The sequence below is a fragment of the Dendrobates tinctorius genome, unplaced genomic scaffold, assembly GCF_039654945.1.
Source record: "Dendrobates tinctorius isolate UK_male_01 unplaced genomic scaffold, ASM3965494v1 ptg000079l, whole genome shotgun sequence".
Classification (NCBI taxonomy): domain Eukaryota; kingdom Metazoa; phylum Chordata; class Amphibia; order Anura; family Dendrobatidae; genus Dendrobates; species Dendrobates tinctorius.
In genome coordinates, this window is record NW_027361747.1 from 10428525 (window position 1) to 10445807 (window position 17283).

The following is a 17283-nucleotide window of genomic DNA, read 5'->3' on the forward strand; positions in this document are numbered from 1 at the left end:
TTAGTATTTCTAAGGCATTATATATGCTGATCGCAGCATTCTAATAAAGCCTCTTATGCTGTAGAAAATCATCTGCTGCATGCCATGTGTACACGTGTCAGGACTAGTCCGGCACTTCCCTCCCAGTCCTTTAAAGGGAATCTGTCACCTCATTTTTCCGATATGAGATGCGTCCACCGCCATCAGGGGCTTACAGTGGGGCAAAAAAGTATTTAGTCAGTCAGCAATAGTGCAAGTTCCACCACTTAAAAAGATGAGAGGCGTCTGTAATTTACATCATAGGTAGACCTCAACTATGGGAGACAAACTGAGAAAAAAAAATCCAGAAAATCACATTGTCTGTTTTTGTTTCATTTTATTTGCATATTATGGTGGAAAATAAGTATTTGGTCAGAAACAAAATTTCATCTCAATACTTTGTGATATATCCTTTGTTGGCAATGACAGAGGTCAAACGTTTTCTGTAAGTCTTCACAAGGTTGCCACACACTGTTGTTGGTATGTTGGCCCATTCCTCCATGCAGATCTCCTCTAGAGCAGTGATGTTTTTGGCTTTTCGCTTGGCAACACGGACTTTCAACTCCCTCCAAAAGGTTTTCTATAGGGTTGAGATCTGGTGACTGGCTAGGCCACTCCAGGACCTTGAAATGCTTCTTACGAAGCCACTCCTTCGTTGCCCTGGCGGTGTGCTTTGGATCATTGTCATGTTGAAACACCCAGCCACGTTTCATCTTCAATGCCCTTGCTGATGGAAGGAGGTTTGCACTCAAAATCTCACGATACATGGCCCCATTCATTCTTTCATGTACCAGGATCAGTCGTCCTGGCCCCTTTGCAGAGAAACAGCCCCAAAGCATGATGTTTCCACCACCATGCTTTACAGTAGGTATGGTGTTTGATGAATGCAACTCAGTATTCTTTTTCCTCCAAACACGACAAGTTATGTTTCTACCAAACAGTTCCAGTTTCGTTTCATCAGACCATAGGACATTCTCCCAAAACTCCTCTGGATCATCCAAATGCTCTCTAGCAAACTTCAGACGGGCCCGGACATGTACAGGCTTAAGCAGTGGGACACGTCTGGCACTGCAGGATCTGAGTCCATGGTGGCGTAGTGTGTTACTTATGGTAGGCCTTGTTACATTGGTCCCAGCTCTCTGCAGTTCATTCACTAGGTCCCCCCGCGTGGTTCTGGGATTTTTGCTCACCGTTCTTGTGATCATTCTGACCCCACGGGGTGGGATTTTGCGTGGAGCACCAGATCGAGGGAGATTATCAGTGGTCTTGTATGTCTTCCATTTTCTAATTATTGCTCCCACAGTTGATTTCTTCACTCCAAGCTGGTTGGCTATTGCAGATTCAGTCTTCCCAGCCTGGTGCAGGGCTACAATTTTGTTTCTGGTGTCCTTTGACAGCTCTTTGGTCTTCACCATAGTGGAGTTTGGAGTCAGACTGTTTGAGGGTGTGCACAGGTGTCTTTTTATACTGATAACAAGTTTAAACAGGTGCCATTACTACAGGTAAAGAGTGGAGGAAAGAGGAGACTCTTAAAGAAGAAGTTACAGGTCTGTGAGAGCCAGAAATCTTGATTGCTTGTTTCTGACCAAATACTTATTTTCCACCATAATATGCAAATAAAATGAAAAAAAAACAGACAATGTGATTTTCTGGATTTTTTTTTCTCAGTTTGTCTCCCATAGTTGAGGTCTACCTATGATGTAAATTACAGACGCCTCTCATCTTTTTAAGTGGTGGAACTTGCACTATTGCTGACTGACTAAATACTTTTTTGCCCCACTGTATCTGCAGCATTCTCATTCAATGCATGAGAAAAATAACGTGTCATAACATTTATTTATCTTTCTGGTAAAAAGCAATAAGACGGTTGGTTTTCTGATGGAACCGTCGTATTTTAAAAAAATGGCACTTTTTAAGACTTTAGTGACCGAAAAATCAGGGCGCCGGAACCCCGAAAAAAGGCTCTGCAGGCCATCCTGAAGGCACGTACCCAGATTCCTCTCCACTCACTGTCTATGGGACTGACTGAGAAAGCCAAGCGCTGTGCTCGGCTATTTCCAGCAGTCCATCTGACAATGAATGGAGTGGAGATCAAACAGGTCCCCTCCGCTCCATTTAATCCGGCTCCAGTGCATACATGTCATTCTGACCCCCAACGATCATCAAGTGATCCCTTATCCTCTGGATACAGCAGAACTTCCCTCTTGGAATCAACCCTATAATTAAACTTTCATTCACTTTTAAATGATTATTTTTACATTTACACCGCACAAAAAAAAAAAAAACTTCCTTTACTTTATGGGTAGGTTAGATTATAACAATATCAAATTTGACAAATTTTTTTTTGTTCTTCTCCTCTTCCCCCTTATACCTGGTCAGAAATGAAGAGGCAAAAGGAGCCCCCCTCTCTCTAACCACGTAGATGCTGAAAGGTTGTGATCGTGCAGACTGTGCCAGCACCTTGCTGCACTGCTACATACAAGGGGAGAAAAATTTGAAGTAGGGAGTCGTGGAAATAGAATGATGACTTAAAGGGGTTAATGCGGCCCGCTTGCCTCCACATCCTGAATGGATGACATAAGATCTACAGATATCTGCCGGTTCACATATGCTCGTGGTATACATTGCGCACATGAGCTGGAAGATATCTGTAGATGTGAGGCCACTGACTTCGCTCACCTCCCGATGTGAAAGCTGGTAGGGATGGATCACCCCTTTAAGAATTTTAGCACAGATAGACTTGCAGAAAAAAAAAGGATCACATTTAAAAAAAACTGTCAGCAGGTTTTTTACTACATCATCTGAGAGCTGCCTGATGTGGGCCAAGAGAGCTGAATCCATTGATGTATCACTTAGATTACTGGGAGCAGCCGTTCTGACACAATCAGTGTTTTTAGATTTAGCAATGAAGCAGAGCTGAGGAAGTTAGCCCCGCCCACCCCAGGCTCTGTATATACAATATCCACGGACAGTGAGTTGCCTATCACAGGAGGGGGTGTGTCAGACTAGTCAGCAATGCTAATATCCTAGTGATAAATCCTTCACAGTTAGTAAACAGCAGCACTTTGAAAAGTGACACATCCCTGAATTCTGTGTTTCAGCCTCCATCTCCTGCTGTCTTCAGATTACACAGCAAAAACCTGCTGACAGATTCCCTTTAGCTACTGCCAGAAATCCTCTCATCACACAAATTCAGCAGACAGGACGACACGGTGATCACTTACCAAGGGTTCAGCCATCACGACTTCAATTTTTTTCTCTGCTTGAACAGCGAACTCCGCAAAGAGGCTTTTGATGACATATTCTCCAGGCTTGACATCTGGATCAATAGTGATGTTTGACATTGTGACACTTCTCTTCTCCAAAGTGCAGTGGTTGATGGGGGAGACCCGTTTCTTGTTTACAGTGCTGGCCGGAGCAGAGGCTGCGGAGAGAGGAAACACGCATTAAAGCCCCCTCTATCACCTATAAACCGTACATTGGCCGGTCAGCACACATATCTGGAAGGGGATATAAAAAAAAAAAAAAAATCAGCCAAGAGAGAATATCAGTGATAGCGCGGCTTCCTGTGGCTGTCGAGAGCGGCCATATTGATCTGCTGGAAAAATGTAACCAGAGATATTTCATTTCTCAGCAGTCAAGAACAAATTCATGAGATGAATGAAAGGGACTCTGTAGTCGGCCATACAAGAGCAATAGTTATTACTTCCATATTGTAAATGTCAATTTGGAGCTCATCAAAAATTCAGTATGAAACACCACCACCAATAAACAGTAAGCTCCTGGCATCCGATGCAAAATCTGTAAGAAGCCGACCCCACAGTCTATGAGCCATATATTCTACCAATGTCTTGGCGGCACGGGAGCCATCGTGCTCCTTCTGGCGCTATGGTCCAGATGTGACCGCTACCTTTACTGCCCCTATAACAACGCCTCTGGCTATCTACACCAAGGTCAGCCATGTGCAATAAGTTATCCAAAAGTTATATCCCCTGACAAAACTGAGCATTCTGCCATCTATACGGTTACTGAGGTCTATACTAATCATCTGGAATGAGGTTCTTCAAATCGTCTAATCTTTTTTACTCTAAAAGAGTCTGAAATTAATAAAAAGGGAAGATACTGTCAGGAAGAGACACCGAGATTGAAGATCCTTATCTACATGCAGGCTGTGGATTCGGAGCCCATTTTTGTGGAGCTGGTGTCATGGAAATTGAGGAGTCGGAGTCAGAGGTTTGGCTTACCGACTCCACAGAACTGTCTACCAAAGGCCAGAGATGATGGAAGACATTTGATATGAAAGTACAGAAGTGTGATATAACCATGGCTGTAAACCGCCCAGAAATTCCAGGTCAGTCCGGTAAAAAAGGTCACTTTTTACCCCGTCCGTAAAAAAAGATGTAAGTTGCGTGTGATTTTTTTTTTTAAAGCTTGAAGAAACTTAGATGATTTTGAGTGTACGTTCAATCATGTTATAGTTTGAGCCGCTGACGTCTCCTATCAGAATTACGGGCTTAAGACATGGATCACTTAGAATCAGAAAGATTTATTATGGTTTTACAAAATGTTCGTAAAAATATTGTCTGTCCGTGATTTTTTTTTATTAAGCCACCCAAAAAAAAAGAAAAGAAAGTCAAGTTGGCAAACTCCGTCAATGGTTTTTCACTATCTAAAAAAATAGGAGGAATCTTCTCCACATTTTAAATCAGAAAACATCAATATGAAATCTCTACACAAGAGCATTTAATTGTCCACAGATACCCATCAACGGATACCTAAAGATGGTCAATGCCATTACTGATAGAACCCTCAACAGGGTAACGAAGAAAATAAATTAAAAAAAAAAAGGGTACTATTTTCTTTAGAGAATCAGCACCTTTTACGTTCCTAGTCTGGGTGCTGCAGGACAATGCCATGGGCATGTGGAGCCGGACTCAACACCCCAGAAGAGCAGAAGCAGTGACAAAACCTGGATCTTGTTCAGATGTCAGGTTTTTTCACGTATGCGAAAGATGGTCCCAGTTTTATCAGTTTCAACTGGGTTTAATCAGTTTTTCAAAGACAAGAACCAAACAAAACGGACAGCACTCAATTGGCATCTCAATACGGTCCAATTTTTTCGCAGATCCATAAACTTGCATTGGCGATTTTGATCACATTTCCGCAGTTTTGTGTGGACCATTCAGGACACAAAAAAAATTATACTAGGTATGAACTGTATCAGTCAAACACAGATTGCAGTCGCACGTGAAAAACATGTATAAATGAGAAATATAAAAGAAATAGAGGTAAAAGTCTGAATGTATACTAAGTCCTAGATGAATTCCCCACGATGCTGACATAATCAATCTTTCACATAAACAGAGCAGTAGTGAGGGCATGACAGCTGCATCGGTGTTCTCGGAAAAGGTAATGAGCACCAAGATGATAATAAGATGCCACCATGCCTACCTTGCAGAAGGATGACAGATCTTATAGTGGGATTGTGGATTTCACTTGTAATATGGAAATGGCACCATGGTAAGCCCCTGGATTGTGAGGATTCCATAAAGTCAGCGAAGTCCCCATAAAGCCACATGCATTCAGGTCTGTACAGAAGGACCTGGCAAGTCACCCACCACAGTCGGAAGGTGGTCATAAGGATCTACTGGTTTAATTACCTTCCAGACCACCATGCCCTTCATTCTGCAGTGAAATATGACCAGACAACTAGTGACTCCAGGACTGAACAGGTGTGTGAAATGCTTACATTTCAGAAGAGGCAAGTGCCCAAACAGCAGGAAGCCATAAAGCTAGAGGCACTTTTAAAGGTCAACTTTCGGCCATGCACAAGGACAGCTGGCACAGCCATGACCGTACAATGTCATAGATGGTACTCTGTTTCTACATATCCTTAGTAAAAAAAAACACAAACAAAACAAACACTTAAATAAAAGGTTAGAAACCACCCTGCTCCATGTCAAAATGTTGTGACCACCATGTATGTCAACATTAGAACTGACATTTCTGATAGTCTGCCGATGCACCTGAAATCCGCTGCCTTGGAGTAACTCTCTACTCTGCCCTGTCCTTCAAACCACACGTCCAATCTCTTGCCACCTCCTGTCACCTCAACTCAAAAATATTTCCAGAATCCGTCCCTTCCTCAGCCCTCAATCTACTAAAACTCTTGTACATGCCCTCATCTCCCACCTTGACTACTGCAACACCCTCCTCTGTGGCCTCCCTGCTAATAACTCTCTTGCACCACTCCAGTCTGTCCTCAATTCTGCTGCCCGACTAATCCACCTCTCTCCTCGCTACTCCCTGTCTCTCCACTCTGCAAATCCCTCCATTGGCTCCCAATTCCCCAACGAATCCAGTTCAAACTACTAACACTGACCTACAAAGCCATCCACAACTTGTCCCCTCCCTATATCTCTGAACTAATCTCCCAATATCTTCCCTCACGTAATCTTCGATCCTCCCAAGACCTCCTACTCTCCTCCACACTTATTCGTTCCTCACACAACTGCCTCCAAGATTTCTCCCGAATATCCCCTATCCTCTGGAATGCCATGCCTCAACACATCCGGTTATCCACCACACTCGGATCCTTCAAACGGAACCTGAAAACCGATCTTTTCAGGAAAGCTTACAGACTGCAATAACCATTCTGCCGCCTCACCACCGCCTGATTACCACCAGAGCTGCTGCACCCCCGACCTTCTGACTTCTCCTCGCTATCCCGTAGAATGTAAGTCCGCAAGGACAGGGTCCTCTCGCCTCTGTACCAGTCTGTCATTGTAAATTTGTTTACTGTTAACGATATCTATAACTTTGTATGTAACCCCCCCTTCTCATGTACAGCAGCATGGAATGGTGATATAAAAATAAATAATAATAATAATAATAATAATAATAATAATAATAATAAGTCCTGAGACCTCCAGGAACACCTTAAAAGGGTTTCTAAGTACTTTCTAGATCTTGTGTAAGAGAGCTATACAATCATGTTGTTCAAAAGTTTGGTATGTCCTGGGCAAGTTGAAAACAATGCAGCAGAGCTTAGGCCCATACATCAGCCCTTTCACTCTTTGTGCAACCATCCATTACAGTCATGTGACATACTGACAGGTCGTGACATGGCCACAGCAGGGACCCTCTAGGCACAGTACAGGTGTCCTGTTCATCACACAGACAGTAAGGGTAAGTGCGTACACTGAGTATTTGCTTGCAGAAATTTCTGCAAAGTTTCTGCATCTCTTGGCAGCAAAAACACTACGGAAAATCCGCATGTATGGTGTAAAAGTCGCCACACCCTCCACAAGAAGAAACAATACTCCTTAGATCCCATAAATTCCTGGGTAAAATTTGTCTTCAGAGAACTCCTTATCACAGGAGGGGGTGGAGTCGGACTGACATGCATGGCTGCTGTAGTCCAGGCAATGATAATCACCAGGTGATAAAACCTTCATTATAAGTAAACAGCACACAGTCTGAGATGTAAAGGGGGTTTTACACTAAGCGATATCGCTAGCAATATCGCTAAAACGTCACTGGTTTTGTGACGTTATAGCGATATTGCTAGCGATATCGCTATGTGTGATACTTACCAGCGACCGGCTCCCCCGCTGTCCATCGCTGATCGCGCGAGAATGTCCGGCTCCATTTCTCGTCGGGCGCTTCCTGCTGAGACTTCCTGCTGTGACGACGAGCGACGCGTGGAGGCGGGGGGGGAGGACGCAGGATCGCTGTGTGTGAATGGTAAGTATCGTGCGCTGCGTCGCTGCTGCATCGCTGTGAGATCTTTCTGTATGAAAGCTCACTAGCGATCATTTAGCGATGCACCAGCGATCCTGACCGGGTCGGATCGCTGGTTGGATCGCTGGTGCATCGCTAAATGTAAAAGGGCCTTAACACAGTTGAATTCTTTGTTTATCTCCTACCTCATGCTGTCCTTAGATAACATAGCAAAAACCTGCTGACCGATACCCTTTAAAGGCCCCGTCACACATAGCGACTCACCAGCGATCCCGACAACGATATCAATGTGTCAGGATCGCTGGTGAGTCGCTACATGATCGCTGGTGAGCTGTCAAACAGACAGCTTCACCAGCGATCAGGACCAGTGACGCCGAGCGCAAAACTTGTGACTCAGCAGCGATCTCGCTAGCGAGATCGCTATGTGTGACGGGGCTCTAAGAGTCCATTGGGTGGTCTGATCAGTGATTGAAGTCTTCCCTGTGTAATTTGCACAAATATTTGTAGGGCCAGGGTCAGACATACGAGAAACTCGGACGAGTCTCGCACGTCAATACCAGGCACTGCCGCCGGCACTCGGACCGGAGCGCTCAGCTGCATAAAAATATATGCAGCCGCCCACTCCGGTCCCGAGTGCCGGGTATTGACATGCGAGACTTGTCCAAGTTTCTCGCAAGTCTGACCCCGGCCTTAAAGGGGTTATCCGGGACTTTTTTTTTTCCCCATTTTAAGAAATAGTTGGCAGGTAGTTGCTAACTAAAGGTCCCATTTCACATAATGACGCACCAGCGATCCCGACAACGATACGACCTGGTAGGGATCGCTGGTGCGTCGTTAAATGATAGCCAGTAAGCTGCCAAACAGGCAGATATCTTCAGCGACGCAGCAACGATCCAGCGATCAAACACAGCGATGCGCGCTGGCCAGCGGGACGCCGATGACATGCCCGCACGATCAGCGATATACAGCAGGGGGGCCGGTCGCTACTGCATGTCACATGTAGCGAGATCGCTGTTGCGTCAAAAAAAAACAAAAAAAAAAAAAAAACAAACACTGACGCATTAGCGATCTCGCTATGTGAGACGGGGACTTAACCTGCCTGGTCTGCGATGATATATCCAGCTCAGGCAGAAATTCGGCTTCATTTGACCTCATGTGAACACAGCAACTATCTGCACGTATAAGGTGGCCAGTTTACAAGTGATTTCTGAACGCAAAATGTTCTTTCCCATATATGCGCTCATATATTCTTTGCAGAAGAAATTTCCATAGAAATGGAGAAAGCAAAGAACTAGTAAGTTTCCACTGTATACTAAAACGTAATACCTAAAGACCGGCGCTCCAACGGTGCCGCCAACCCTGGAGGTGACAGACGTGAACTTACAATGATCGCCACTTATCTAGGACAATGAGGACAGCGGCTCACATCAAAGCACAAACACCGGCCCTCTGCGAGACACAGCTCCGCATGACCAAGGGAACTTCTTGGAATAGTGGAGTCCTTCCAACGCTTTCCAAAAATAACATTTTCACAAGGAAAAACAGCCTTCAGTTTAGATCTTTATCAAAGCACAATCCTCAGTGAGCTTGTCTTTAGGAAACCATTACACTAATCTGAGGTGCAGAAGAGCACCATAAATGCAAACGTCTAATTAAAAAAGTAATTACATTGGTGTGAGCGAAAAACAAGTAATAAAAAGTATAGTTCAGTGGGCAAAAGATTAAATCAGTAAGAAAATTATTTTATTTATGATGGAACAATAAATTAAATACATAGTTAAAGGGACCCCGCAGGTATAAAGTGGGCAGATTCTGCTGTTATATTATTCCTGCTCCTTCCCTGAGAATATCACATTTAGTTATATATTTTTTTAATCTGCTTTAAAGTTATAGAAATGTGGGATTTGGTCTCGGTGCTAATTCTTAATGTCTTTACCAAGGGGTGTCATGACTCTGGGGACGTGGCTTAAGGCTGTGTGCACACGCTGCGGATTCTGCTGCAGATTTTTCCGCGCAGGTTTGTCTAAATCCGCAGGTAAATCTGCAGGTTAAATGACCTGCGGTTTTCTCCTGCGGTTTGACACCTGTCATGGAGCAGGTACCAAACCGCTGAGGAATCCACGCAAAGAAGTGACATGCTGCGGATTTAAAACCACAGCAAATCCACGCGGAAAAATCAGCAACGTGCGCACTGCGTTTTTCATTTTGCATAGACTTAAATGGTACTGTACAACAGAGCAGAAACTGCCGCGGATCCGCAGGGCCAAATCCGCAACGTGTGCACACAGCCTTAGATGGCTCTTCATAATAAATTACTCTGAGTCATGCCCCCTTAATAAAGACCCTAACCAGCAGCACAAAATAAAATTGTCCATATTCCCTGGGAAAAAAAAACCCAAAACAAATACTCATTAGAGTACTAGGATTAAAATATGAGCAAAATATGGCCTCTTCCATCCTGGTGAAAGATCCACTTTAAATGGGGCGTCGCAGTTACTATGAGTGATCATCTATACAAAGGAAAGAGCTGTGGGGGGTCCACATAGGGGAAATGTCCCTGTGTTTTGTGTCTCCTGCAATCTCTACAGTACTGTGCTCCGCTATCTCAGTCCGTCTGCAGTGCATCCAGAGTGATCATGGGCCTCTTGGCTGCATCTCTGATAAGTCTTCTCCTTGTTTGAGATGAAAGTTTCGAGGGATGGCAGGGTCTTGGTAGATTTGCAGTGGTATGATACTCCTTACATTTCAATATGATCGCTTGCACAGTGCCCCTTGGGATGGTTAAAGTTTTGGAAATCATTTTGTATCCAAATGCGGCTTTAAACTTCTCTACAACAGTATCACGGACCTGCCTGTTGTGTTCCTTGGTCTTCATGATGCTCTCTGTGCTTCAAACAGAACCCTGAGACTATCACAGAGCAGGTGCATTTATACGGAGACTTGATTACACACAGGTGGATTATATTTATCATCATTAGTCATTTCGGACAACATTGGATCATTCAGAGATCCACAATGAACTTCTGGAGTGAGTCTGCTTCACTGAAAGTAAAGGGGCTGAATAATATTGCACGCCCCACTTTTCAGTTTTTGAAATTCCACAAAAATTTAAAATAACCAATAAATTTCATTCAACTTCACAATCGTGTCCACTTGTTGTTGATTCTTCACCAAAAATTTACATTTGGATCTTTAGGTTTGAAGCATGATATGTGGGAAAAGGTTGAAAAGTTCCAAAGGGGCCGAGTACTTTCGCAAGGCACTATATATATATATATATACTAGCTGAAGAGCCCGGGCATAGTAACTAACTGTGGTTAGTTATAACAAATTATAATTATCCTCCATCCTATAGTCCCGTGCCCATATACCCGTCATACATATCCTCCATCCCATAGTCCCGTGCCCGTATACCCATCATACATAACCTCCATCCCATAGTTCCGTGCCCATATACCCATCATACATATCCTCCATCCCATAGGCCCGTACCAAAATACCCATCATACATATCCTCCATCCCATAGTCCCGTGCCCATATACCCATCATACATATCCTCCATCCCATAGTCCCGTGCCCATATACCCATCACACATCCTCCATCCCATAGTCCCATGCCCATATACCCATCATACATATCCACCATCCCATAGGCCCATACCAATATACCCATCATACATATCCTCCATCCCATAGTCCCGTGCCCATATACCCATCATACATATCCTCCATCCCATAGTCCCGTGCCCATATACCCATCACACATCCTCCATCCCATAGTCAACCATTATGACATCATAATGAGCAGCGGGGCTTGCAACCTATGACGACATCAGTGTCGCCATGGCAACCATTGTGACATCATAATGAGGGGCGGGGCTTGATACGCACACACTGTTTCCCCATTATGTAGATAGGGGCATTATGACATCATAATGAGGGGCGGGACTTGACGCGCACACACTTTCAACAGTATGTAGACAGGGGCAAAATTGTTTGGTGAATTGGAACGCGAGGGGTTAAAATTTCGCCTCACAACATAGACTAGGACGCTCTCGGGGTCCAGACGTGTGACTGTGCCAAATTGTGTGGCTGTAGCTGCGACGGTGTGCGGATGCCTATCCCGGACATACACACACACACACTTTGAGCACACACTTTTATATATATATTTTACACAAAGAAAGAAGAAAAAAAAATTTGATTGTTAATCAGATCATAGTAATTGCCTACATAATGTGCAAGGTCTCTGACAGCTAGAAAACAATGCAGAGCTAGAGATGTTTGCTTTCACACCACAGGGGCTCTCGATCACAGATTCCCCACATAGCAGAGCTACGGATGGAGGACAAACAAACATAGCATTGTTTTATGGGAATAATGAGCAGTGTGTTCATGGCGCTGGTAATGTGCTATTCCATTTGCTTTGTTATTGTCTCTAGTCATTGTGAGCGCAAGATCTCATTCACCAGAAATGTTGTACACTGCTCAAAAAAATAAAGGGAACACTTAAACAACAGAATATAACTCCAAGTAAATCCAAATTCTGTGAAATCAAACTGTCCACTTAGGAAGCAACACTGATTGACAATCAATTTCACATGCTGTTGTGCAAATGGAAAAGACAACAGATGGAAATTATTGGCAATTATCAAGACACCCTCAATAAAGGAGTGGTTCTGCAGGTGGGGACCAAAGACCACATCTCAGTACCAATGCTTTCTGGCTGATGTTTTGGTCACTTTTGAATGTTGGTTGTGCTTTCACACTGGTGATAGTATGAGACGGACTCTACAACCCACACAAGTGGCTCAGGTAGTGCAGCTCATCCAGGATGGCACATCAATGCGAGCTGTGGCAAGAAGGTTAGCTGTATCTGTCAGCAGAGTCCAGAGGCACTACCAGGAGACAGGCAAGTACACCATCAGACGTGGAAGGGGCCGTAGGAGGGCAACAACCCAGCAGCAGGACCGCTACCTCAGCCTTTGTGGAAGGAGGAACAGGAGGAGCACTGCCAGAGCCCTGCAAAATGACCTCCAGCAGGCCACAAATGTGCATGTGTCTGCACAAATCATTAGAAACCGACTCCGTGAGGATGGTCTGAGGGTCAGACGTCCACAGATGGGGGTTGTGCTCACAACCCCATGCAGGATGCTTGGCATTTGCCACAGAACACCAGGATTGGCAAATTCGCCATTGGCACCCTATGCTCTTCACAGATGAAAGCAGGTTCACACTGAGCACATATGACAGACGTGACAGAGTCTGGAGACGCCGTGGAGAGCGATCTGCTGCCCGCAACATCCTTCAGCATGACCGGTTTGGTAGTGGGTCAGTAATGGTGTGGGGTGGCATTTGTTTGGAGGGCCGCACAGCCCTCCATCTGCTCGCCAGAGGTAGCCTGACTGACATTAGGTACCAAGATGAGATCCTCAGACCCCTTGAGAGACAATATGCTGGTGCGGTTGGCCCTGGGTTCCTCCTAATGCAGGACAATGCCAGACCTCACGTGGCTGGAGTGTGCCAGCAGTTTCTGCAAGATGAAGGCATTGAAGCTATGGACTGACCCGCCCGTTCCTCAGACTTGAATCAGATTAAGCACATCTGGGACATCACGTTGCACCACAGACTGTCCAGGAGTTGGCAGATGTTTTAGTCCAGGTCTGGGAGGAGATGCCTCATGACAACATCCGCCGACTCATCAGGAGCATGCCCAGGTGTCGTAGGGTGGTCAAACAGGCACGTGGAGGCCACACACACTACTGAGCATCATTTCCTTATCTTGAGGCATTTCCACTGAAGTTGGATCAGCCTGTAATTTGATTTTCCACTTTGATTTTGATTTCCAAATCCAGACCTCCATGGGATATTAATTTTGATTTACATTATCATTTTTATGTTTTCTTGTTCTCAACGCATGCCACTATGTAATGAATAAAGATTTGCAGCTGCGATATTTCATTCGGTGATATCTACGATGTGGTATCTTCGTGTGCCCTTTATTTTTTTGAGCAGTGTATAATACATTGAGTACAGTAGTACCATGCAGGATGTGCTGTAAATGTTTTCGTAATAATTTGGGAAAGTTATGAAATGTCCTATAAATGTCTGTTCTCTTCCTGATCTGAGCATTTAGTGGGGATGAATCTGTGCTGCACTTTATGTCCATGCTCAGTAGTGACCAGTGCTGTGGAGTCGTAGTTGAGATGAATCTGTGCTGCACTTTATTTACATGCTAAGTAGTGACCAGTGCTGTGGGGTCGTAGTGGAGATGAATCTGTGCTGCCCTTTATGTACATGCTCAGTAGGGGGCAGTGTTGTGGGGTTGTAGATTTGAATTAATCTGTGTTGCACTTTATGTACATGCTCAGTAGTGACCAGTGCTGTGGAGTTGTAGATGAGATGAATCTGTGCTGCACTTTATGTACATGCTCAGTAGTGACCAGTGCTGTGGGACGTCAGAGTCGGGAGTCAGGGAAATTAGAGTCTGAGTCGGTGGTTTGGCTTACAGACTACCAAATCCCTGTGAGCGAGTGATGGGTCCAAAGGAACTGAAGGCAAGGGGTTTTGGGGAGCACTACAGCCCCTTTCAAGTAAAAATCAGCTGTGAATGCTACTGACAGGAAAAACACTGAGTAAAACAAACAAGTTTTTTTCCTATTGATTTGAATGGGTGAAAAATGCTGCAGAAACACGCAAAGAATTGACATGTTGCATATCTAAAACAGCTTTAAATCTGTAAGGAAAAAAATAAACCATGAGTGCATGAGATTTCAGAAATTTTGTGGACATTTTTTTTGTTTGTGTGTGGATAAAAACTTTGTTTGCTTCTGATATGCAGCCAACATAATGGAGCTGTTACGAGCAGAAATGTTAAGTCTCTTCTATGATGTCCCGAAGAGATTTTAATTATTTGCTTCTATATTCCTTTTTTTGTGCGTGAAAATGTCAAGAACAGTAGGTCTAAGCGCCTCACAAACTTCTGTGCCAAATGTGGTGCAGATTGGTCCAGTCATTTGGCCGAGGACGGACACACACACACACACACACACACACAACATATTCACACACGTATCTATAGGCAAGTATGAAAATTCCCTTATCTTTAGGGCAAAGGCTAAATATTCCTGATATCCGCCTTTAATCTAGAATACAAATAAGTCAACTGAGCATCATGGCAAGTACTTTTCACCACCTTGCTACAAACCCTCCTTTTTGCATGATCTCATATTTAGGGGGTTATACCAGTCCCCAACCTGTAGCAACAGACTTCTGCACATAGGATCGGACAGTACTCAAAGCAATAAGTCAGTTTTCATCAGAATATTTCAGGCACAAATCACTTTGCAGTAAAATTATCAGTTCCCAATTACAAAAAACACAGCCCAGATCAGCGCTCTTGTGCTGATGTTAGTTACATTGCTACACCCAGCGATTGTCTGCAGCAGCTACATGTGCTGCAGTTGTGACATCACTGCTGCGGACCGTCAGCGACCAGAGTAGCGGTGGAGAGGCAGCGCTGGAATGACAGGGGTAAGTCCCATATTCTTAGTCTTAGCCATGGTAAGCCTATACAGTAAAAATATCATTCTTGGATCACCCTTTTAAGACAGCCATACATTTTCTACAGTCCACAATAGTCTGCCCCCCCACCCCAAAAAAAAGCCCTATAATCCCATAGGACCTCAAATTCATTTGACTTGGACGGCATATCGAGTGCGGATGGCCTGGTCCTCTTGATTCAAATTAACTGGAGATTTTCTTTCTTAATGAATCCCTGATACAAATAATGTAGGGTATGAATTAAGAATGTAAAAGCTCAGAGCGCGCTAATACTTCTGCAGACGGCTTGCACCTGCCTCCAATTAGGAAGACTACGCCGTTGTGTGAGACTATTTGTTGTGTTCCCATAACTACCTGGCCGCGCTGCCAATTTCCTAAATCTTGTGAAGTAAATTCAATACTAAAACAAATGAGTTAGAAGAAGAGGCTTTCTGGTCCGGAAAAGCACAAAAATAAAAAAGTGGAAATTGTAATTTGTCACCCGCTAAAAATGTCCTGGGCATCATTTACTGCAGAAACCAGGCTGCCACCCACATTACAACCCCATGAAGAGGCGCACGGCCAACTTTATAGGTTTAGAATGGGCAGCAACTTATAAGCGGCATGAAGGAAGAACGGGATAAATGTCATCACCCCAATGCCGCCCCGGAAAAATTAGCGTTCTGTGCTGAAAATAAATCTGAAAAAGATGCAGACTGTACATAACATAGACCAAAGGGGTGAGGCATCAGCCGGAAAATGGGGTCATAAGAAAGGAGTTTCCAAATGGTTCATAAAACACGTATCCGATAGACCCTCGGGTACCAGCGGCCTGCGAACACTAATGCCACTGGGATACAATGTGTTATACAGCACGAGAAGGCAGCATGCCAAGTAGACAAAGAGAATATAATATATATATATATATATATATATATATATATATATATATACACATACATACACACACACACAGTCATATGTTAAAGTTTGGGCACCCCTATTAATGTTAACCTTTTTTCTTTATAACAATTTTGTTTTTTGCAACAGCTATTTCAGTTTCATATATCTAATAACTGATGGACTCAGTTATATTTCTGGATTCAAATGAGGTTTATTGTACTAACAGAAAATGTGCAATCTGCATTTAAACAAAATTTGACCGATGCAAAAGTATGGGCACCTCAACATAAAAGTGACATTAATATTTTTTAGATCCTCCTTTTGCAAAAATAACAGCCTCTAGTCGCTTCCTGTAGCTATTAATGAGTTCCTAGATCCTGGATGATACAAAACAATTCCAGTTCAGTTAAGTTTGATGGTCGCCGAGCATGGACAGCCCGCTTCAAATCATCCCACAGATGTTCAATGATATTCGGGTCTGGGGACTGGGATGGCCATTCCAGAACAAAACCAGGGGAAGAGTCTTGAGGAGATCATTTGCATATTCCCAGTGCCTTCTGGGATAAGTGAAGAGTCTCCGCGAGCTCAACGATCACTGGGTTTTGGCCGTTGCAGCTGAAAAGAGGAAATCGGAAAACCAGGGGAAGAGTCTTGAGGAGATCATTTGCATATTCCCAGTGCCTTCTATCGGCGCGCGAATTTTGGCTCATCTTTCATCGTTTTTAAGAAATCTCAAGATGGAAGAGGCCAGGAGCCATTTGGTGAGCTGCATTTCTTGCTACATGTTCACAGATTTACCAGTGGAAAAGCCAAACTTCACATGCCACAAATGCAAGCTTGTGTCCCTGTTGGAGGAAAAGTTGCAAAATCTCGAAGAGAGGTTAGCTACGTTGAAGATCATTAAGGAAGGTGAAGAGTTCTTGGACAGAGCAGAATTATCTCTTCATGTTACAGAAAGAGAAGAAATTCGAAGTGCACCTGAGGAAACAGAGGAATGGAGACATGTGACCCAGAGAAGCAGGAGGATCAGGAGGCAGTCAGCACCCATACTGCTCAGAAACCAGTACGAGGCTCTC

At 44.1% G+C, this 17283-nt stretch overlaps 1 protein-coding gene across 22 annotated transcripts in view; it reads right to left on the reverse strand.

Moving 5' to 3' along the window:
- The window catches only part of FRYL (FRY like transcription coactivator), a 387434-nt gene that overhangs the window by 225268 nt on the left and 144883 nt on the right, over nt 1-17283 (reverse strand). For all 22 annotated transcript variants that reach the window (XM_073583507.1, XM_073583505.1, XM_073583498.1 and 19 more), the window contains one exon: nt 3243-3442. In XM_073583507.1, the coding sequence (XP_073439608.1) occupies nt 3243-3362 (120 nt within the window). In that variant the 5' untranslated portion in view covers nt 3363-3442. The remainder of the gene's footprint in view (nt 1-3242; nt 3443-17283) is intronic.